The sequence below is a fragment of the Lethenteron reissneri genome, chromosome 26 (assembly GCF_015708825.2).
Source record: "Lethenteron reissneri isolate LAM-NWPU_2019-01 chromosome 26, ASM1570882v1, whole genome shotgun sequence".
NCBI lineage: Eukaryota > Metazoa > Chordata > Hyperoartia > Petromyzontiformes > Petromyzontidae > Lethenteron > Lethenteron reissneri.
Window position 1 is genome coordinate 21,597,215 of NC_083804.1, and position 22,571 is coordinate 21,619,785.

Sequence of the window (22,571 nt, forward strand, 5' to 3'; positions counted from 1 at the left end):
TTTAATAATAGAAACAGTCATGAAAGTCTGCCTTCCCTGTGTTTAATACAAATATATATTTTTTACGTATTTATATTACACGTTTTCCCATAACTGCAGCACTTTCTGGTTCACTGCTTTTCTGCTTTTGTGAGATGCACTTAAAACTAATTAAAGATCCTCACGAATTCATCATAATTGTTTGAAATGAGAGCAAAAAAACTGAGCAGGCACTCGCATGAATTATGCAAATTGATGGTTTAACTTAGCTCGGGGATTTAAAACGCGTCTTGGAAAGCGTTACGAACACGAGTGATTGTGTGGGAGTGGCCGGACGGTGTTGTTAGCGGCGCAGAAGAAAGATTCGTGCCCAGGGCTCATTTCATGTCTCCGCGGCGCTTGCACTGGCTCACGCGGACACAGAGTTCAAATGTAGAGAGCACACACACACACACGCAAGCGTGGGTGAAGCTAATCTGAATCTTGGGAGGCAGGTGATTTATGGTTGACAACAGACGTGGTGTAGCTCAAAAAGCCGCTGATGCCCACAGGAGGTCTCTGGCACGGACATGCTTTGGATGTTGCCCCGAGGCGAGCGATGCACCTTTCACAGCCGAGATAAGGAGAAAGGAGCGCTTGATGTGACATGCCACATCTGCATTCGGCTCTAATGTTTCCCCTTTGCCTGTGTTTTCTGTCAACAGGGCGGAGGGCAAACGGGAACACCCATGGCCCTGGAGAGCCAACGAGCGGAGGTGAGCATTGTCGCTCGTCTGCACGTGCGGACGGACTCTGACAGCAACATTTAACCTCGGGAGACGACGATTCTGGCTCGCACTTATCTCAAACACGGCAACTAAAAAATGTACCCGTAAAAACAAAGTTTTTCACTATAAATCCTTTATATGCGTGGCATCGGTTTTATTTTATTATTCATTTTTGTTTTTCTTGAGTAAGAGTTTCATTTTTATCACATTGGTATTTTAAATGAAATATGAAAAAAAAATTACCTAAAAAGTGGAAAATTTTGAAAAAAATTTTCACGAAAATAAATTGTCACGCACAACGAGTCTGTGTGCAAAATGTCAGCTCGATTGGATCACGGGAAGTGGGTTAAAAAACGACCGAAAGATTTGCACGGTCGTAAGCGCGCAAACAAGCAAGCAAGTGAACTTAATATAAAGGATTTAAAAAATTAACCCGTAAAAACAAAGTTTTTCACTATAAATCCTTTATATGCGTGGCGGCTAGAGTCCTCTCGTCCTCTGGCTTGAGATGGCTGCCACCTATGGGTCAGATAATTGTCTGCCAGTATTAAGCAATTGGTAATTAAATATTTAATTTGTTTTCCCTAAACAGTGTAAAATTTTGGAAAAAAAATTTCACGAAAATAAATTGTCACGCACAACGAGTCTGTGTGCAAAATGTCAGCTCGATTGGATCACGGGAAGTGGGTTAAAAAACGACCGAAAGATTTGCACGGTCGTAAGCAAGCAAGCAAGCACGCAAGCAAGCAAGCGAACTTAATATAAAGGATTTAATAAAGGATTTAAAAATAGTGGGATGTCCCCCCCCCCCCCTCTTCTTCCATTCCCCATTGAAAATCTGCTGCTCACGATCGTTGCCCCGACGGTAGCAAGGCAGTGAGTCCATAGGGCCTCCAGCACGATCCCCTTTTTTTGGGGGGGGGGGGGGGGGCGTGTCGCTCCGGCTTCTTTGATACTTTGATAGTTTGCGGTGCGCATTTTGTGTTCTTGAATAAAGCAAAAAAAAATAACAACAGTGGGACGACATGCGCGTCCCACGACATGCCGAGGTTTCGTTCTGTCACAACCTCTCCTGACGATCTTCCTTTACTTGCGCTTGCCTCATGAATCTCCTACCACCATCCATTTCCGTTCTTGACACTGGCTCGCTTTTTTTTCTATTTCCCTCTCCCCCCTCCACGCAAGCACGTAAAGCAATACGTTTATCCTCTCTGGATGTTGAAACAGCTGAGGTAGGTAGATTGGCAGCGTGTCGAAACGCGCGGGGGGAGGGGATGGCCGTGGGGGGGGGGGGGGGTCCAATATTTGCTTATTTTTCTTTGTGCTAATGTAGTTTTGCTGCTGTACGAAAAAAAAATCAAGGTAAGGGAGCCAAGTGCTGTGAGATTGCTACTGCTATACACTAATGTAATCATTGTACTTTGGGTACAAACATTAAATAATGAGACTAAAGGCGATGTTCAATCGGGGACATAATGCTCGAAGTGATATATGCTAAAATAAGCACTGAGCCAAATTGCTTGTGCTGACTCGATGCAGTGAATGAGACGCGTCACCCACAAGTTATTCCACCACAAATAATAAGCTGGGTGGAGTGGTGGCGCGGTGGTCAACCGCACTGCACCGTGAACCCGATGACCGACAGCCGTTAGTTCAATTCCCGGCTTTGGCTAACATCGGTGAAAAGTGACATCCGAGCCATACCTGGGCCCCCTACTTCACCTAACTAGCATGCGTGAAGTATGGTCAAAATTCCCCAATGTCGAACAATTCCATGCCAATGCCTTAATTCAGCAGTGGATTTACAAAGGGCTGTCTATAAATGCTCTTATGCAGGTGATCCACAGCCAAAAAAACCCCACAATTTTTGTCAATGTAGCATACCCATATATATTCAGCTCTACGGTAAAGGATAAATAATAACATTAAAAATATATATATAACCAGAAATGGCAACAACAACACTGGCATTTCTGTTTGTGTACAGAATAGTTTTATCGAATCACCATCATGCTGCAGGAGGTCATCAGCAGCATTAACCTCCGTTTTAATGTCAAATAAACCGCTCCGGCTGCCACCTGGAAACTTTTTAAACCTTGATATAAGACACTGGCTCGATTCCCTTGAAACCGTGATGGACACTGCAGCAATTGAAGAAAGAGTAGCGGCGCTAAATTCCCATGATGCTTTTAAATACTGTTTGGGCAGCAATTTCCGAATCAGATATTGTACAGGCATTTTCTTAATGGTTACTGGTTTTGCCTGTAACCGTGGGTGACAGGGCGGAACGCAGGGATGGACCGTTAGCGCCCACGGGTGGACACTAGCTGAGCAAGCATGATGCCCGAGGGAGCATTCCCGCGGCGAGTGAGATGGAAACAGAGTGGTTGCGAAGCGATTGCCCGCGTCAGTAATTAGATTGGCATCGATCACGCCCGTTCCATTTCAATCCTGCTTCTCTCCTCTCTGCTTCCCCTTCAACTCCTACCCCCCCCCACCCCACCACTCCCATAGCCACTGACCCCACTTTCTCCCGTTCCGCCTTGCATGTTTCTCGCTCCATGGAAGAAAAAAATTGGACGTGACTCTTCGGACATTAAACAGCCTTGGCATCTGTCGCAATTTGTTTGTGGATTTGTCAAACCGGGTCCCGAGACTGGATTTAATTTTTGGGGCCAGATTCTCTGACCGCGGACCGGGCAAAAAAAAAAAAGCTGGCCACGTTCAATCACGCGTTCAATCATCCTGTCATTCCCTTGACCCGCACGGGTGAAAAAGAGATGCTCTGTTGGCACTGCTGCGACATCCCCCACTTCTCTTCCCGGTAAACAAGGCAAACGATCATCTCACAAACTGTGCTGACCATGGAACATTTTCTTCCACGTTCTACATCGGTTGCTGTTGCCGTGAGGAGGGTTAGACATTGCTTCACGTGTACGTGGGACGCCTTTTCTGATTGTATGCTTCGGCAACTCGGCTGGTGAAGAGTTTTTAATAGGTAAAGGTGATTAGTTCGCTTCAGGCTGTTGACGAACATATGAAAGGCATATTCATTACTGCTTTATTGACTGATGTCGGTTATATCATCATCATCACCTTCAACCATGGTCAATCCACTGCTGTTTGAAGGTTTCCGAAAGCCACCACCACCTATAATTCCATCAAGCATCGACACACAAACTGATATAACCGCTCCATCTCATATATACAGTGAGGGAAAAAGTATTTGATCCCCTGCTGATTTTGTACGTTTGCCCACTGACAAAGAAATGATCAGTCTATAATATTAATGGTAGGTTTATTTGAACAGTGAGAGACAGAATAACAACAACACAATCCAGAAAAACGCATGTCAAAATGTTATAAATTGATTTGCATTTTAATGAGGGAAATAAGTATTTGACCCCTCTGCAAAACATGACTTAGTACTTGGTGGCAATCACAGAGGTCAGACGTTTCTTGTAGTTGGCCACCAGGTTTGCACACATCTCAGGAGTGATTTTGACCCACTCCTCTTTGCAGATCTTCTCCAAGTCATTAAGGTTTCGAGGCTGACGTTTGGCAACTCGAATCTTCAGCTCCCTCCACAGATTTTCTATGGGATTAAGGTCTGGAGACTGGCTAGGCCACTCCAGGACCTTAATGTGCTTCTTCTTGAGCCACTCCTTTGTTGCCTTGGCCGTGTGTTTTGGGTCATTGTCATGCTGGGATACCCATCCACGACCCATTTTCAATGCCCTGGCTGAGGGAAGGAGGTTCTCACCAAAGATTTGACGGTACATGGCCCCGTCCATCGTCCCTTTGATGCGGTGAAGTTGTCCTGTCCCCTTAGCAGAAAAACACCCCCAAAGCATAATGTTTCCACCTCCATGTTTGACGGTGGGGATGGTGTTCTTGGGGTCATAGGCAGCATTCCTCCTCCTCCAAACACGGCGAGTTGAGTTGATGCCAAAGAGCTCCATTTTGGTCTCATCTGAACACAACACTTTCACCCAGTTGTCCTCTGAATCATTCAGATGTTCATTGGCAAACTTCAGACGGGCATGTATATGTGCTTTCTTGAGCAGGGGGACCTTGCGGGCGCTGCGGGATTTCAGTCCTTCACGGCATAGTGTGTTACCAACTGTTTTCTTGGTGACTATGGTCCCAGCTGCCTTGAGATCATTGAAAAGATCCTCCCGTGTAGTTCTGGGCTGATTCCTCACCGTTCTCATGATCATTGCAACTCCATGAGGTGAGATCTTGCATGGAGCCCCAGGCCGAGGGAGATTGACAGTTCTTTTGTGTTTCTTCCATTTGCGAATAATCGCACCAACTGTTGTCACCTTCTCACCAAGCTGCTTGGCGATGGTATTGTAGCCCATTCCAGCCTTGTGTAGGTCTACAATCTTGTCCCTGACATCCTTGGAGAGCTCTTGGGTCTTGGCCATGGTGGAGAGTTTGGAATCTGATAGATTGCTTCTGTGAACAGGTGTCTTTTATACAGGAAACAAGCTGAGATTAGCACTCCCTTTAAGAGTGTGCTCCTAATCTCAGCTCGTTACCTATATAAAAGACACCTGGGAGCCAGAAATCTCTCTGAGTGAGAGGGGGTCAAATACTTATTTCCCTCATAAAAAATGAAAATCAATTTATAACATTTTTGACATGCGTTTTTCTGGATTTGTTTGTTGTTATTCTGTCTCCCACTGTTCAAATAAACCTACCATTAAAATTATAGACTGATCATTTCTTTGTCAGTGGGCAAACGTACACAATCAGCAGGGGATCAAATACTTGTTTCCCTCACTGTATAGGTTACATATCAAGAGCGAATGTAAACACAATTATAAACAGAAAATAATCTTTGTGTGACCTTCCGGCTCACGTGATTGCGTCTGTTGGCTCACGCAGGAGGAGCCCGACTTCATATCGGAGCACAAAGCTCCGTTTGTACAGCGGCGTTTCTCTCCCCCCCCCCCCCCCCCCAATTAGTCGCCCCTGCTAATGCATTTCAATTATAGGAGAATAAAATTACACCATCCAGGGCTCCCTGGATGTTGCTATCATTATACCTCGAGGGCCAAGCTTGGGTAGACTGAACACAAATTGGCTCCTTTAAAAATTTTCTTCATTTAATTTTGTTTAATTTGGACTTGATTGCTTTTTATTGGTCAACAACAAATTGTGCTTGCGGGGGTGGTGGTATGGGCTGAATGGAAACGCTCACAATGTTTCCCTTCACATCGTTTCCACTCCTCTGTGATGAAGGGACGCAGCGAAAACGAAATAGTCTTTGTTCTTAGGTGTTTTATTTCGTCAAAAACATTTTTCACAAACTTCTTTATAAATATAGGCATGACCCAGCAGTTGGGGTGGCTCGCCCCCGGGCCCTTGACTGATACATGAATTATTACGAACGACTTTGTTCGTAAATGAATAATCCAGTAGACATTTAGAAAATGCTACTTGGGCCATGAGCAACAAGAGATGAAGTCAACAGCTCAATCCATTCACTTATTCTTTTGTACGGCATTTGATAAAAGCACGAGGCTATGATTGTATTTATTATTTAGTCCGCTGGCTCCACCAGAGTGCACGTGGTTGTATTGGGGTAGCTGAGCGGGGTAGTCTGCTAGTTATACCAGAGTGCACGTGGTTGTGTTGGGGTAGCTGAGTGGGGTAGTCTGCTAGTTCCACCAGAGTGCACGTGGTTGTATTGGGGTAGCTGAGTGGGGTAGTCTGCTAGTTCCACCAGAGTGCACGTGGTTGTATTGGGGTTGCTGAGTGGGGTAGTCTGCTAGTTCCACCAGAGTGCACGTGGTTGTATTGGGGTAGCTGAGTAGAGTAGTCCGCTTGCTCCACCAGAGTGCACGTGGTTGTATTGGGGTAGCTGAGTGGAGCAGTCCGCTTGCTCCACCAGAGTACACGTGGTTGTGTTGGGGTAGCTGAGTGGAGCAGTCCGCTTGCTGCACCAGAGTACACGTGGTTGTGTTGGGGTAACTGAGTGGAGCATTCCGCTCGCTGCACCAGAGTGCACGTGGTTGTGTTGGGGTAGCTGAGTGGAGCAGTCTGCTTGCACCACCAGAGTGCACGTGGTTGTATTGGGGTAGCTGAGTGGAGCAGTCCGCTTGCTGCACCAGAGTGCACGTGGTTGTATTGGGGTAGCTGAGTGGAGCAGTCCGCTTGCTGCACCAGAGTGCACGTGGTTGTATTGGGGTAGCTGAGTGGAGCAGTCCACTTGCTCCACCAGAGTGCACGTGGTTGTGTTGGGGTAGCTGAGTGGAGCAGTCCGCTTGCTGTACCAGAGTGCACGTGGTTGTATTGGGGTAGCTGAGTGGAGCAGTCGGCTTGCTCCACCAGAGTACACGTGGTTGTATTGGGGTAGCTGAGTGGAGCATTCCGCTTGCTCCACCAGGGTACACGTGGTTGTATTGGGGTAGCTGAGTGGAGCAGTCGGCTTGCTCCACCAGGGTACACGTGGTTGTATTGGGGTAGCTGAGTGGGGTAGTCTGCTTGCACCACCAGAGTACACGTGGTTGTGTTGGGGTAGCTGAGTGGAGCAGTCCACTCGCTCCACCAGAGTGCACGTGGTTGTGTTAGGGTAGCTGAGTGGAGCAGTCCACTTACTCCACCAGAGTGCACGTGGTTGTGTTGGGGTAGCTGGGTGGAGCAGTCGGCTTGCTCCACCAGAGTACACGTGGTTGTGTTGGGGTAGCTGAGTGGAGCAGTCCGCTTGCTGCACCAGAGTGCACGTGGTTGTGTTGGGGTAGTTGAGTGGAACATTCCACCTGCTCCACCAGAGTACACGTGGTTGTGTTGGGGTAGCTGAGTGGAGCAGTCCACTTGCTCCACCAGAGTGCACGTGGTTGTGTTGGGGTAGTTGAGTGGAACATTCCACCTGCTCCACCAGAGTACACGTGGTTGTGTTGGGGTAGCTGAGTGGAGCAGTCCACTTGCTCCACCAGAGTGCACGTGGTTGTGTTGGGGTAGTTGAGTGGAACATTCCACCTGCTCCACCAGAGTACACGTGGTTGTGTTGGGGTAGCTGAGTGGAGCAGTCCACTTGCTCCACCAGAGTGCACGTGGTTGTGTTGGGGTAGCTGAGTGGAGCAGTCCACTTGCTCCACCAGAGTGCACGTGGTTGTGTTGGGGTAGCTTAGTGGAGTAGTCGGCTTGCTCCACCAGAGTGCACGTGGTTGTGTTGGGGTAGCTGAGTGGAGTAGTCGGCTTGCTCCACCAGAGTGCACGTGGTTGTGTTGGGGTAGCTGAGTGGAGCAGTCCACTTGCTCCACCAGGGTACACGTGGTTGTATTGGGGTAGCTGAGTGGAGCAGTCCACTTGCTCCACCAGAGTGCACGTGGTTGTATTGGGGTAGCTGAGTGGAGCAGTCCACTTGCTCCACCAGAGTACACGTGGTTGTATTGGGGTAGCTGAGTGGAGCAGTCGGCTTGCTCCACCAGAGTGCACGTAGTTGTGTTGGGGTAGCTGAGTGGAGCAGTCCGCTTGCTCCACCAGAGTGCACGTGGTTGTGTTGGGGTAGCTGAGTGGAGCAGTCCACTTGCTCCACCAGAGTGCGCGCGTTCTATTGGGGCAGCCATTAGTGATATACGCCTGAAGGTTTGCACCTCACCAATCATTCACTCATCATCGGCGATTCGTTCATGCCACAACCCAGCACAGAAAACAATCAGGATGTTGCTCACCCAATGTACCGTGACTCCCTGTATTTCACTTGAGACCCATGGTGGGACTCCCGAAAAGCCACACTAGTACGATGCAATTCCTCCTACATTTTATAATTAGCACTCACCGACAATTCACCGAGCGAATGAGGCAGAGAGCAAGTGGGGGTTGTTGAGGGGGGAGGGGTGTGGGTTACGGGGAGGGAGAGGGTGTGGGCAGCTTCTTATTCCGATCATGATTGTGGGGGGGGGGGGGGGTCATTGACTTTGACACGAGGTGGGTGGCTGGCTGCTAGGCGCCCCCCATACCCCACGTGGTTGGGGCACGCGCCTCAATGGCACGGAATTGACCCAATTGCCACCTCCAGAGGGCCTCCCCTCACCCCTGGGCAACGTCGGCGCTGGCGGCGGTGGTGATTTATAAACCGTCCTTTGCCCCCGTCGTGTCGCGCCGGCAATTTTAATGCGCTTCATCAAAGGCAAACGAGTTAAGTGCATTGCCGCGACCGAGAGCCTGATCGATACAACAAGGAAGGATTGGCGACATTTCTCCTTGTACCATTGATTTGCAATCCCTTTGGCCCGAGTGTCATTTTGCAAGCGCGCCGCTCCCCTCCAATGCGCATTGTTCACCGCCGATCCCAGCAGCACCCACCCACCCAGGCCGATGTAGCATCGGCGCTGGCACGACTCCCAAGCTGCCACGGCATTAATCGGCAAGCATGTTTCTTCGCCTGGCAACACGCTGCCGCCGAGGGTGCTAATTGCGCCCGTTTGTGAGCGTCAGGACAAGGAGGGTTGTTGTACGGAGGGATTGCGAGGGAGGAGGTCGGCAGGTGCGTGATTGGAAGGCACACGCGCACACGCGCGCGCGCGCGTGTTGGTAAATCTGCGCCGTGGAAACGGGGCGACGAGACAATGTTCTGCTCTGGCCTCTCGCTATCGCGGTTGTAAATACCTCGTGTGTGTGTGTACGTCTGCTCAAGGCTTTCACCGCTGCGCAAGGGCACGAGTGTGCTTTGGGTCCCTCTGCTGGTCTCTTTCGAAACGCCGATGTTGTCACGCGCGTTCGTTGCCGTGGCGCATTTGCCATGGTTTTGCTTAATTGTTGTGCGGCGATTTTTTTAAATGTGACTCTACATGGGCAGCACTCCCCTGGACAACGCATGCGACTCAAGCGGCGTGACCGTGTTCCCGGGCAGGGGGTTTATTAGTACGAGTGAAATATACAACAAACGAAAATCACGCTCTCTTGTTTTGAATTCACATAGAGGAAATTGTGTTATGGGCAATACAATATAATATAGAATGGATAAATCCAGACTGGAGACACCGCGGTTATGGTGCTTTGGAAGTTTGCATAGATTTGCTTAGGGGTGTTTTTGCGACTCCGATTTCTGGCCAAGAATTCACGCAGTCGAATAGTTGTTTTTTTGGGAAGCCAACATTGATCATATGACATATATACTGGCCCTCGTCATGATAATGTGGAGTTTCCAGTACTGGCTCACTGCCGCCATATGAGACAAGGGCCTTCTCCTTGGTCGTGTGAGCTGAGAGAGACATTAAACGCTTAACATTCTACATGTCATTTGAAATGTCAAGACTATTAAAGTACTGACATTCTATCCACACAGCTGTTGTCTAATTCGATTGAATAATTTCAGCTCATTGCTGATGCCACATACGTCTCCAGTAGGAAATTAACCTCAAGTCAAGTGAGCCGTGATGTTAAACCCCAAAGTGACCTCTGGTATTGTTTCATCAATGACGGAAGACCTGGACTACGTCGCTGATGTACGAACGTACATTGAACTTCTTTCACACCGTACGTAGCCAGCCGTGCTAATCGGGGGTACGAATAGCCTATGCTCTTCTGTTCATTACAGATTACGAATTGCAAACTTGACCGAATTTTTTTCGGTTTGCCGCAGCCAGTAAATATTAAATACCGTGTACTGATTTTAAATTGAAACTAAAACATTTCCGATTAATCCTACCTGCTAGTGTGGAGGATAATCTTTAATTCATTCCATCAAATCTGAAGATCAATAGGTATCTCCTGTCCGCTTAATCACTTTTTGATAAATGCCATCATTAGGCGGTAACTGCCTCTATCAATCAGCAGTGAATGGTGTTTAATGCTTGGCCCCAGTGGGGTACGTCTGTGGATGCCGCTGCTGCTGCTGCTGCTCAAACGTTCGCTCGATTGTTGTTGTTGTTCCTGCACTAATGAACTTGGCCATAATTTGACTGCTTTTACGGAGGAGAAAAGAAAAGTAAACTCATCCGTCTTTGTTGCAAACTCTTTACAGGGTTTCTCCGGTAGTTCTTCGGAATAGTTATAATTTCGCAACAAGGTTGGTGGTGTCTTTATTCCCACGCTAATTAGATTTCCTTCCGTGTAAAACCTTGCGTATGAATGTATCCCAATTACTCTGCTATCATGTGCATTAAGGGCTGATATGCATCACCCAGACGCATGTTGCAAAGTTAATTTTATTACGGTCTAACAGAAGCGAAGTCCCATGTGAATTTAAATAGCGTTAGCATCTGCGTCGCCATTGATTGGTGTTTTTTTTTAATGGTTCGGTGCTCGTTTGTGGAATAAAAAACAAGATTCTCTGAATTCCGGACTTATACTTGCATGCTCATTTGCTTTTGGTGGAAATATAAATAATAATAATCGGATATTTGCATGTGAAGTTTAGCCCTGAAGGTAAATGATGGATTTATTGCTGTCCTAATGTTGCACGCCATTGTCTGGGTTTTAAATCATTAATTCACCAGGACTGCGTCGTCCGGTTGAGATAATTAAATTTGAAACTAGCATAGTGAATGCAAAAGTTTGTTGTTAATTAGTGTCATTCAGTGACACGTGTAGAAAAGGTCTCATTAAACTGAAGTGAGGGTACTGCTGCGCTACATCGGCAATGCGATTGGCCAACGATGATCAGTTTGCCCTCCGAGTGCAGCGATGAATAATCATGCAGATGTCGTTAGTTGGGTCACTTATATAAAAAGAAAAAATCGGTCAGATTTTTTCAGTGCACACTGAAGAACAAAAAAAAATTAAGCACCGTGAAAATATATAACGCATTCGTGAAAAAACTTAACAAAGAATAATATTTCTCAGCACATATCTATGAATGACATATTCCTCAGTAATGGAGCAAGTTTTTAGTTTGAAGATTGAAACTTATTTATTTGATGATTTCCTATTAAAATGTATTGTTACATTCATGCAAACTACTTTTTGCGTATTCAGTTTTTTTATTTTTGATTACGTCTGCTTTTTTATTTTATTGCGAACCGAGTTTTTTATTTTATTTTATCCTTCGTCTAGTCTGGAGGAGCCCACCTTACTTGTAAAAAATGTGCCACAGATTTGATGACTTGATGCTGTCCAGGTCAGTCCCATGGTCTGGCCAAACCATTCACAGAGCACCAGACTTCATGTGGTCACACAAGCAGTGGTGGGGGTGGGGGGGGGGGCGACACGGGGGAGTTGGGAGTGCCTAGATTTTTAAACAGCAAAGGAGCGGTCAAGCAGTCTGGGATGTGCATTAGCAGAAATGGGATGTCAAAGTCGGAAGGATGATTTAATATTGTGCATTATCTATGTTCAACCGTGATGGCTGAGGAATCCAATTAGGAGAGAAATGTAAGGAACGTTTTAAATTTCCTGAGCTGTGTCCTTTCGAGATCTTAAGTTCAAAAATACAGTTTGCACTTAAAATTCCCACTCCAACACGTAACATGCCGAACAAATATTTTTCGATATTTTTCCCCACAAACATCATTCTCTCTTTAAGGACCCTTTGCAACAAAAGAATAATCCTCGTGAAAGTGCTGGCTGCCGTGCCGCTTTGAACATTGGCGCTTGGTGCCTTGAAATGGCACCGTTTCAAAACGGGGGCGCCGATTTCCCCGAAGGAATCTCCGTTGCTCGGCCCCCGTGTTGTGTTTTCACATCCCTCCGTGTGATTTTTCATTATATGCGAGCAGGCAATGTGTCTTTACTACGGCGGGTTAGTCCTGGCGTGAAATCTGTCAAAGTGTGATGAGATTTATTGGCAATCGATGGACTTTCTTCCGGGAGACCAACTCCCACCCTCCCCTCCCACCTCAACGGAGTTATAATTGGTTTCTATTTACGCAGTAAAATATTCCAGCGTTTTCCATTCACGCCGCCTTGTCTTATCGACAGATGCAAGTGCACGCGTTCATTCATTGCACACGCTCCGCGTCTGGTGGCTTGGGTTAAATCCTTTTAAAATTCTGCTAAAGTTGGCTGACCGCAGCTGCCGGGGCAGTGTTTTAAGCTATTGGTGTCCTGGGTACGGGACTGAAGCGCGGAATAACCAATCATTATTATCCCATCAAATTGCTTCCTTAAATGGTGTGGAGCCAACCATCCGTGCTGCTTAAATGGAAGGGCCAACGCTAGCCCTTGATTGGAAACCCAGAATAGAAATGGTAATTCTTTTGAGGCCGCCATGTTCTCAGACGTTTGCGGTTGCGCGCGTGCAAATTCCCACGCGTTTTTCGAAGATTTACAACGCGAATTAAAAATTTCCATGTCATCACAACAGTGGTAATCGCTCATGTGAAAAAAAAGGTGCCTTTTTTTCTTCCCTTTCTTAAAGTTATAAGCGAGACAAGAATGCTCCGTGCGCAACAGCTAAAGTCCTCTTAAAATTAGTGCGCGAGCCGCGCGTAATGTATCTGTCACCCCGCACTTTACAAGACGTGTCATCCCACACATTTACGTAAGTGCCTGGCGTCAGGCGGTAAGTACCTGTCACTTGGCCCGTGGTCACTGGTGTTTCTTTGCTCCCTATCTCTGCCTGTAATTACAAGACATATTGTTTTTAACAATTCCCCCCTTTAGCGTCAATATCAGATTGGACATTCATCATAATTTGAGTAATGATGGCGACGCTAACAACAATTAGCTTAATTTAATTATCATTATTTCCTCCCCCACCCCCACCACCCCTTAACTAAAATGAACGTAGGATTTTATTGGGCGTTAATAATTATTTAATAACAATACTAATAACAACAAGAACATATCATTGTGTATCACTGGGGGATATTTTTATATATATATTTTTTCAAAACGTTCACGTTAACAATTTATGGATAAATAGAGTGATTAAGGGTACTCGTCTTTGGTTGGAAGTTGGCATCACTATTTTCAAAAACTTCTGATGTTAATCATCACCATCAACCGTGGTCAATCCGTTGCTCTACGATTGCCTCCCCAATATTTCCACCACCTCCCATTGTCCCGCGATGCAACAATCCCGTCCCGGCACCTGCAGACGCGAGTCGATTTTCACCGTCCCCATCTCCTTGGCAGGGAACGTCCTCTCGGACGCGTGATTAATACCAGCATGTTAAACAAAGCGTCGGCGATTCATCAGAACGGCCGGCGGATTTGGGGCATTCCGGTGCGGCGATGCGACAGATTTATCCGAGCAAGACAACAGTGTGTCACCAGTCTTTGCCTCGCGGAGGCTTTCTCATATTGCAATGTGACGACAGAGCATGGCAGCGAGGACCGCGGACAGGCAAATATCGGCTTCTTATTCAAAGGTAATTACATGGTAATGGCATATAGTGTTCGTCAGGAGCGTAGTGATATTTTCAAAAAATGTTTAGAAATGTAATTGCTCGTTAAAAAGAAAATAATTTTTCAGATATTTTGTCCCACTTGATAACACAAGTTTTAAAAAAATTGACACACAGACCACTGGAATAAATTATATTGATGACTGAGAGAGAGGTTGGTGGTGGAAAGATTGAAAGAAGACAGAGCAAATATATGACAAAGATACGTGGAGTGAGAATGAGATGGAGATGATGGAAAGAGAATGTTGAAATGTATTGTCGATTTAAAGTGTGGGACTGAGAGAACAGAGGAGTGAGGGAGTGGCATTAAGGGATAGATGTTGACCAAAGACGGGCACATGAGGCATTGTAGGATCATGAATATTTCATGAAATAACAGACGTGGCCTTGCCCTCCTCCTCCTTATCTGCCCAAAGTTTTATACGAAAGGACGCCCCGTGAGGCGGCAGATTGTGGAAACTCATTAAAGCCCTTTCCCCACCCCCTCTCGCCAGTAAGTACGCAGAGAGGCCTTGTCCAGGATGAAACGAATGAATCGCATGTTGGGTCCTAGCCCGTGGCTCCTTGTGCAATGAGAAGTGCTCGACGCGTGGTAGAGGAGAGAATGTGGGTAAATGCAACGTGCGTACCCTCCTCCACTCCCCGCGCCTCCGATTAGTGTGGTCGGCTACGTACGGTGCGATAGAAGTTCAACGTACATACGTCCACTCGAGCGCGTAGGAAAGAGAGGAAATAATTTTGCTCAGCGGTGATATTGCAATGTCAAAAGGAATCCAGGTCCTCAACATCACTGCTTGCCAACTCTGCTTTTGTCAAGCAAGGGGCAGCTTTTATCACCCCGATAATTTCCAATGCATCCAGCCCCCCTCGATAACATCTGTAAGAACTGCAGGGGATGGAGTGAAAGAGTGATTTTCTCCACCGTAAACACGCGCAGACAATTCCGTTACGGACCGCCTAATGAGATTTGTTTGACACTCGCGCTGGAACAAGTGTTATTATTCTGAGTGGGAAGAGGGGAAGTGCACGGAGCGGTGTGGGGGAGGTCGTGGCAATCGTCGATTGTCTGGAGGGGGGGGTGGGGGCGGGCGGTACAGGGTTGGAGTTGCATTGAATCGGAGTGCAACATCCTTCGCAATGATTCTGAGCCTCTTTAGAGGGGCCCCGGCGTTTGTCCTACCGCAGGCTCCGGCCCAACGCTCCTGTGGATCTGCCCACACCCGACGGCCTCTCCGTGGCCTGGCGAGGGTGGGAGGGCTCGCGCGGTGCGCCAAAACCTCGCCAATGGATTTTTCGCCGCCGCCGCCGCCGCCCGTTGTCTTCCGACGCAGTACCGCAGTGACATCCACGGTAAATCATCGGGGCAGCCGGACACTGGCTAATAAATAACACGGCCGCTTTAATCCACTTCCTGCTCTTTGCTGTTTTGAGCACCTTGACAATGGGATAGATTGCTTTTGATTATGTATGCTGATTAAAAAGAAAAAAAGAGGCTACACCTTCAAACTAATTGAAAAACAAAAGCCCGGACCGTGATGGATTAATTCGGCATTGTGTCAATTCTTGTTTTGTCTCGCTGCGTGCGGGCCACCGGTTCACTCAGTGCACGCTCAGTGAAGTAATTTCACTCTGCTTTCCACCGAGCCTCACAGTAATACGATCACGGTGACTTCGTAGCCCCCCCCCCACCCCACTCTCCGGACCGTGCTTGTGCGCTGCTGGGCTTTTTTATTACCACTACACATTTTGAGCCAGGCTACCTGTGTGTCCAGCCCGGCGCTTGAAACAACGGCGCAAAATTCTTGAAGTCACCCCCCACCCCCGCCTTCCCTTCCCCCCCCCCCCCTTCATCTCTGCCTCTGTGCATCCAGCAGTTCAGATTGGTAAACCACGGTTAGTCCATGGGCAGGTGGCGGTGTGGTGGGGTGAAGCGTGGGGTACTGGCACTTCTTCCAAGACGTCTGGTCACGTGGAAGCGAAGGCCAAACAATGGGGCTCGAGAGGGACTGTCGGGCACCTTTGCTCTGGTGGAGTTCCTTCCCGACGGACAGCGGCACAAGCAGGGATTTGCAGGGATGGAACCTTTTACCGTTTCACGCGTGTTACATCTCGACAAATTGCGTAACTCGGCGGCAGCCATTTGTGTGCCGTAGCTTCAGCCCACATCCACAGACGTCTTGCTTTGAAGCTGGTTTGCGTGGCACTTGCATTTGTTTGGCATGAAAGCCAGGTGGCTTTCATTATATTTTGCTATTAGGCGTGCAGGCACCCAGGCGGGCATGCTGTTCTCCGCATTTTGTGGGGGCACACTTTGACATATTTAATCAAACGCAGGCATTCTTACGAAACTGTTTTATTTTCTATGTTTTTTCTTCTACATTTTAAGTTATTTCAAATGTGCGGCCTGGCCATTAAATGGCAAGCTCTGATGTACGGAGGGCCGTTGTATTCATGACCCCGCCATGCATATTGTACCAAGATGCCACCGCTGGGTTTTGTAGCTTTTGTTGTTGTTGGGTTTAGTTTTGTTACTTTAATTGTACGTAAGCGTGATGTCTGTTATGTCCACTTCCAGTTGTTTTTCCCTCTCTCCAGGTGACTCGTAAACACTATGGGCCCGATCTACTCAAGTTACAGTTTTAATATCATTCGTATCACAGATATCCGTTGAAACCCCGGGGGACGTTGGAGCCGTGCCAGTGGGGAGGCAGAGCGAACCATTACACCCGAGATGGCAGATGGTGAGCCCTTCTGCTTAAGAGGGGGCTAACTCACTTTCTGCCTGTGCTAAAGGTTATCCAGGCTGAAGCAGCAGCGCCGCTGTGGCAGAAATAATAGCGGAGCGTTATCAAGTTCTGGAATTGGAGAGGCCCTGACATTTTAATTCTCCAAAATTAACATGCTTACTTTTGCTCTTTTCAAAAGAACAGAAAAAATTGAACTCCATTAAATGGTATTTTCATATCTCTCTTTTCATACAAGTGCGATTAGAGTTCGCCGAACAAAAGGAAATAATTGTTGGAGGGACGCAGCTGGAGAATGCAACGTACGCCTGTGTATATGTAGGGCAATGATTGAAAGAGGACCGGGATCAAAACGATTAAATTAAGGGGGCCGAGGAAGACTTTTTCGGATGCGTGCTCTCTGGAAAAATCACAATTGATAGTGAAGGAGCGACACATCGATGTGCCTCAAGAGGTGTGTTTTCAATCAGTGTGCCTTATCGGCTGTGACGTACAGATTGGAAACGTGGATGCTGACAAAGAAAATGGAACAAAAGCTTTAAAGCATTCGAATAATAATTGAGATGTGTGTTGGGAGTTATATTGAGGGAAGGAGAGTGGAACCCACGGATCACAGAACAAGCACAAAATTAGAGGCCCCATCGTGACAGTTAAGAAAAGTAATTGGGCTCGGGCAAGACACATCGCTTGGAAAGTAGATGGATGAGACTGGTGACAGAATGACAGCCAGGGGAGAGATCAGCGCGTCATATTCAGGATTGAGATGGATTGTAGCATCATGGGACAGTGGGATGTGGTGAAGACATGGGGAGGGCTTCATCCAGCAGTGGACAGAACATGTCCGATGGCAATGATGAGTATAAAAATTTCATGTTGGGTGTCAGACTGCTTCGTCAACAATTACTGAACACACACAAAAAGCATCATATTAAATTTGGTTTTGGCTAAATCATATTATTCATAATTTAAAAAAATCATATTATCTCTAAGAATCAAAACTATGATTTGACTACCTACATTAAAACCCATTCCTCTCTGTAGTAAGGTGGGGTGGCAAAGTTCTGCCCCCTAGTGTAGAAAAGGGGGTCAACTCAAAGAGAATTTCAGAATTAGTTCTGTGATATCTCCTTCCACAGAGTGCTGTTTGACGTGAGGTGATGCACTGCTTTGCGGGGGGTTGTAAATCGATTATTTTTCACGCGACCTAGGACCAACAGCATACCCAGGATAACGTGGCAAATAAAATGACAAATTCTTCCCCCTGTTAAGTGTACATTCCTCCTTAAATGATGCGTTTGGGTAATGATGCCTTTCCTTTGAATGTGATCAACGAAACCACTTATGTGTTGCACTTGGCAAAACCTCGTTATTGTTTGTGCGACTTTTTTATGCGCTATGAACAAGGGCCATTGCTCGAAACGTCGCAAATTTTTATATTCATATTTTCCCTTTTAAGGCAGGTGCTGTTGACGAGTTTTTCGATTTTTTTAGGTTTTTACATTAGATGACAATATGGCATGAGAGTAAGTAACGACCCAAATACACCTAAACAGGATTTCATGGGAAAAAATAATAAAAAAATTCTCTTAAAAATATCGAATGAGATTGCTTCACGTGTTGGAATGGCCTGATTTTCTTGTGTCATGATTACTCACTTAACCTTCTGAATCCTTGTTCGCCACTTATAATTTTTCACTCGGGGGTGTGGGGGTCGGGTGGCGGGCGGGGGGGGTGGAATCAAAGATGTATTTCTTTGCTTTGCGATTACATCAATCGTTTTTTTTTTTGCTCGAAGCTCACACTGCAGGGTTACTTGCACGTTTATAGGTGATTTCATTTCTACAAACACTACACGGGGGCGGTGAAATTGAATATTTTACGTTTTGCCGGTTTACGTGCGGCATGCATTTTTTGCCACTCGCCGCTGGATCCTGAATGAGGCGGTGTCAATCAAACTGCGAAGAAATTGTTTGCTCCATTCACTGTGACCGGTGGAGAATATTTGTACGGGTTTGTGTTGGACGTGATAAGCAGTCACAATATTTACAGAGTTACAAGAATAGGCCCTGCATTGGTAAGTCATTCGTTTGGAAAACCACATGCATTGGATTTTTGTACGTAGCTGTAAGATTCACAGGGAAGGAAAAAAAATCTGATTTTTGAATTAAGACATTTGTGCTCGTGTGTGTATGCGAGATTTGCGGTCAGAATGTATTTTTTTCGCGAAATATATTTGGGAATGCATTCACATGCAATGCTTCCGTGCACACGCGCGTGCAACTCGTATAATTTATATTATTTGGCAGAGGAATGGGAAACGGTAGAAAACGAAAACAATAGCAACTCAGGAATATTGGCTGGGGGCGGTGGAGGTGGGGGGGTGTGAATTGCGGTGCATTAGGGGCTCCGATTTGCAGAGCCAAGGTTGATGTTTTTTGTGCTGCTGTGTCTCGGTAACGAGCGTCTGAGCAGGCCGCTTGCTCGGCCCCTGAGACGGCAGGCAATGCCACGGTGCGACATTTTTTTCGGAGGGGAGGGTAGCTGCATGCACTCGCTCAGCAATTGGGGGGCGGGGGGGCGGTCTCATTGCACGCAGCCAGCGATGAGCCAGCGATGTGCCAGGTCGTGCCATTGCTCTTCTTGTAACGTTCTAACCCCCGTGCCCCGACTGGATATCTGTGAAACAGAGCTTTGTAGGTCATCGGATTCCTCCAGAATTAATACATATTCTGATTTCCTTTTTTTTTATTTTACTCATTTTTTTTATTTGCGTCATGAATGTTTTATTTTACTTATTCTGCTTATTTATTTTGCAGGAATTCCCGCTGCGTTCTCATTTATTCCATTTTTGTTTTCATGAGTTTGCATGCTCGGACTGTTGCGCTTGCCCAACGAATTCCGTTCGGCCAGAGAAGCTATGGAGGAGGCTCGCTAATTTTGCTGTTATGGGGGGCGGGGGGTGCACAAACTCTTGTGATCGATGGACAAAGCACAATGACCTTCTAGTGGGGGCACAACTGGTTAGGGAGGTGGGGTGGAGGAAAATCTACTTTTTCTTTGTCTGACGGTTGGAGTCAGTGGCACTCAAACTGCCACCGCATTCGGAGAGTGACGCTCAAGGCTCGCCCGGATTTCCACCGTTGAGATTTGCGCACGAGCGGCCAAAGATTGGTCGAAAAACAGAGAAAGAGAGGTATTGGCATTTGAGCTCGGATTGAAGGTGTGAAGGTGCTGTAACCCGTAATGGATGTACTTCAAAGGTGACGGGCCATTGACTGATTTCAATCTTCAGACGTGAGTCCGGTTTAAATAATAAAAAATCTAGAAAGCACGCACATCCTTCCATTCCATCAGCAGCAAAGGTGCAATGTTTATGCACCGTCTTGCAATTCACGCCCAAGATAATGTTTGTGGCTGCATTGTGGTTTTCTATTATTATTATAACTTTAAGCAGAGCAGGCTGCAGTAAATTTTATTGACTGCCTTCCCTTGTGGAAGGACACAGGTAAAGACCCCCCTGGGGGACATGACCCCGTTTGACTGGTGCTTAATATCTGATTTCTCAAGAGACAAGTGAGTGTTCAGGAATGGGTGGGGGGGGGTGGAGGGAGACTGAGCGGTGTGGGATGTGGCAAAGGGGGGTAGGGGAAGGATTCGGTAGAGAGATGACATCTACTCTGAGGTCACTTCAATGAAGTGAGAGCAAAAGCCTTCCTAATTTAAATTACTGAATGCAGCAAAGGTACATACTTTATTGTGAATTGAGATTCAAAGCGAAACGGCACCAAGGATGAATCACAAGGACACCGTGGAGATTATTCGCAATTGTAGTCATTATTTCCAGAATTGGAATATTTTCAGCGTTGTGGTTAATTCCGATTCCCGAACATTGTAGACGGCAGTGTCATTTGACACACTCTATTTATTTTGCCGAAACAATCACGAGAATTAACCTATTTTTGGGGTACGCGCGCGGTTTCTCCAACCTTAATTGCGTTTGTGTTGCTTTAATAATAATAAAAAGGACCTCCCCCGCATCCTATGCACAAGTGAGCCTCAATCCACATCCGTCGCATTACCAAGGCCGGGCTTGAAAGTCCCCATCAGTAGTGGTCACAGCATGGCTTACCGCGGGGGATTTCAGAGGTGGGTAATTATGCGACGAACTGGATGGTGCGTTGATGGGGGGGTGGTGGTGGTGGTGGTTGCGGCTTGCGGTCGGGAGGCGGCGGCGGTGGTGGGGGGGTGGTGGGTCGTTGTCAGGGTGGGTGGGTGTGTGGCTGGGATGTCGGTGGATGGATGTGCAGTGTGGGGTGGGTAGAGTTGGGGAGGAATAGGAGAGTGGGGGGAGGGGCGTGGTGTGAGCGTGGGCCGGTGCTCGCGCGGGAAGACGTCCTTCCCGCCGCTCCGCGTGCAATCGGGTGAGAGCGCACATGCATGCGTGCGCGCATGACTCTCGGTTGCTTTTGTCTCTCTCTTGCTGTGTCTCTGCCCACATTGTAATGCAAGGGTGGGTTAGGGGGGGTATTGCAGTAAACCGAGAGCTTTCCTGGCGGCAGCAATGGTGAGGCTTCTTCTACTGCCGGTGAGTGTTCAGCTGTGCGTTTAATTGCTCATTCTCTCGTCCTTGCTGCAATGGATTGCAGGTGATTTTGACTCAATGTTGAAATCATAAATCCCGGCGACTATTGAAGCCTCCTTCGGCGCATTGCTCTATTAAGTATCGCGTTTATAAATCACCGTTTGAAAAAAAAAAGTACCTGTAGCCAAAATTTATGTTATTTTTGTAGCAGCGCAACTGACGTCAATTCTGTTCGTTATTGTACAGAGCGTGCCGTGTTCCTATCGCCGTCAGTGTCTGTGCTAATGCTCGGTTGAAATCTATGTCGGTGCTCTTAGCGAGAGCTGTGATGGGTTGTCGCGTATAAGCCGTGCGCTCAGAAAATTATTATCATCTTAAATTCGCTAAAATAACTCTGGATCCGTGAAGTTTTTTTTTTTTACCTGGCCAAAAGTTGAGCATTCGCCCAAACCGTTGCAGATGATTAAAGGCTCTGGCAATGTGTGTGATTGCGGTCTTCTCACTGTTGATTAAGGCGGTGTCCATAGACAAGCAATCATAGACAATACAAGCCCACGGAAAATATCACCATGGGAGCTTGGTGTTATTGATCCGAGCTAATCCCGCCATAGTTTTTTGGAGTCTTTTATTGTCAGCGTAATTTACGGTGGAGCGTGTTACTAAGTAGTCGCCAATCCTCACCCTGCGGTTTGTGTGTGTGTGCGTGTATCTGGCGCATGCTCTTTCTTGCAAGTCTCCTCTAAATTTTCCTCCGAACCTGCCTCCTTATCTTCTTCCCCTCCCATTTCTGTCTGCCCCTCTCATGGCTTAGCATTTTAATACGTGCATTCCCAGTGGATTTTTTTACAAATAAATTATGGTGAGCTAGTAATATAGTACGGTGGATTGGGGGGGGGGGGAATCTTGACACGCTACATGATTTGCAAAATGTATCCTAAAATAATTGCCCTTTGGCTTTGCAAGCGGGAAGCGATATCGATTTTAGAGGTGGCATTGTATTACAGTTAACCCAGTGAAGGGTTTTCTATTGCCCAAAGTGACTGACTGGTTTACGGTGGTTCTTTTGCAAGGAGCAGACAATGTCTATAAAAAAAAAAGTTTGAAATGTTTATATTGTTCCTTTAAGTGTTATTTAGTGCCTCGGCTTTATGCGTTTGGGAGGAGATTGTGGGGAAGATTAACTGGCGAGATCTTT

The 22,571-nt window shown here is 46.9% G+C and overlaps 1 protein-coding gene across 14 annotated transcripts in view; it reads left to right on the forward strand.

The window, feature by feature from the left end:
• Positions 1-22,571, forward strand: part of LOC133347860 (RNA binding protein fox-1 homolog 3-like) — a 306,370-nt gene that overhangs the window by 76,791 nt on the left and 207,008 nt on the right. For 6 of the 14 annotated variants that reach the window (XM_061560543.1, XM_061560544.1, XM_061560541.1 and 3 more), the window contains exon 2: positions 684-734. The exons of 1 other annotated variant lie outside the window; for it this stretch is intronic. In XM_061560543.1, coding sequence (XP_061416527.1) covers positions 684-734 — 51 coding nt within the window. Of the gene's footprint in view, positions 1-683; positions 735-15,380; positions 15,401-20,013; positions 20,089-21,225; positions 21,380-22,571 lie in introns of those variants that run through there. 7 more of the 14 variants (XM_061560562.1, XM_061560565.1, XM_061560549.1 and 4 more) reach the window with 5 other exon arrangements.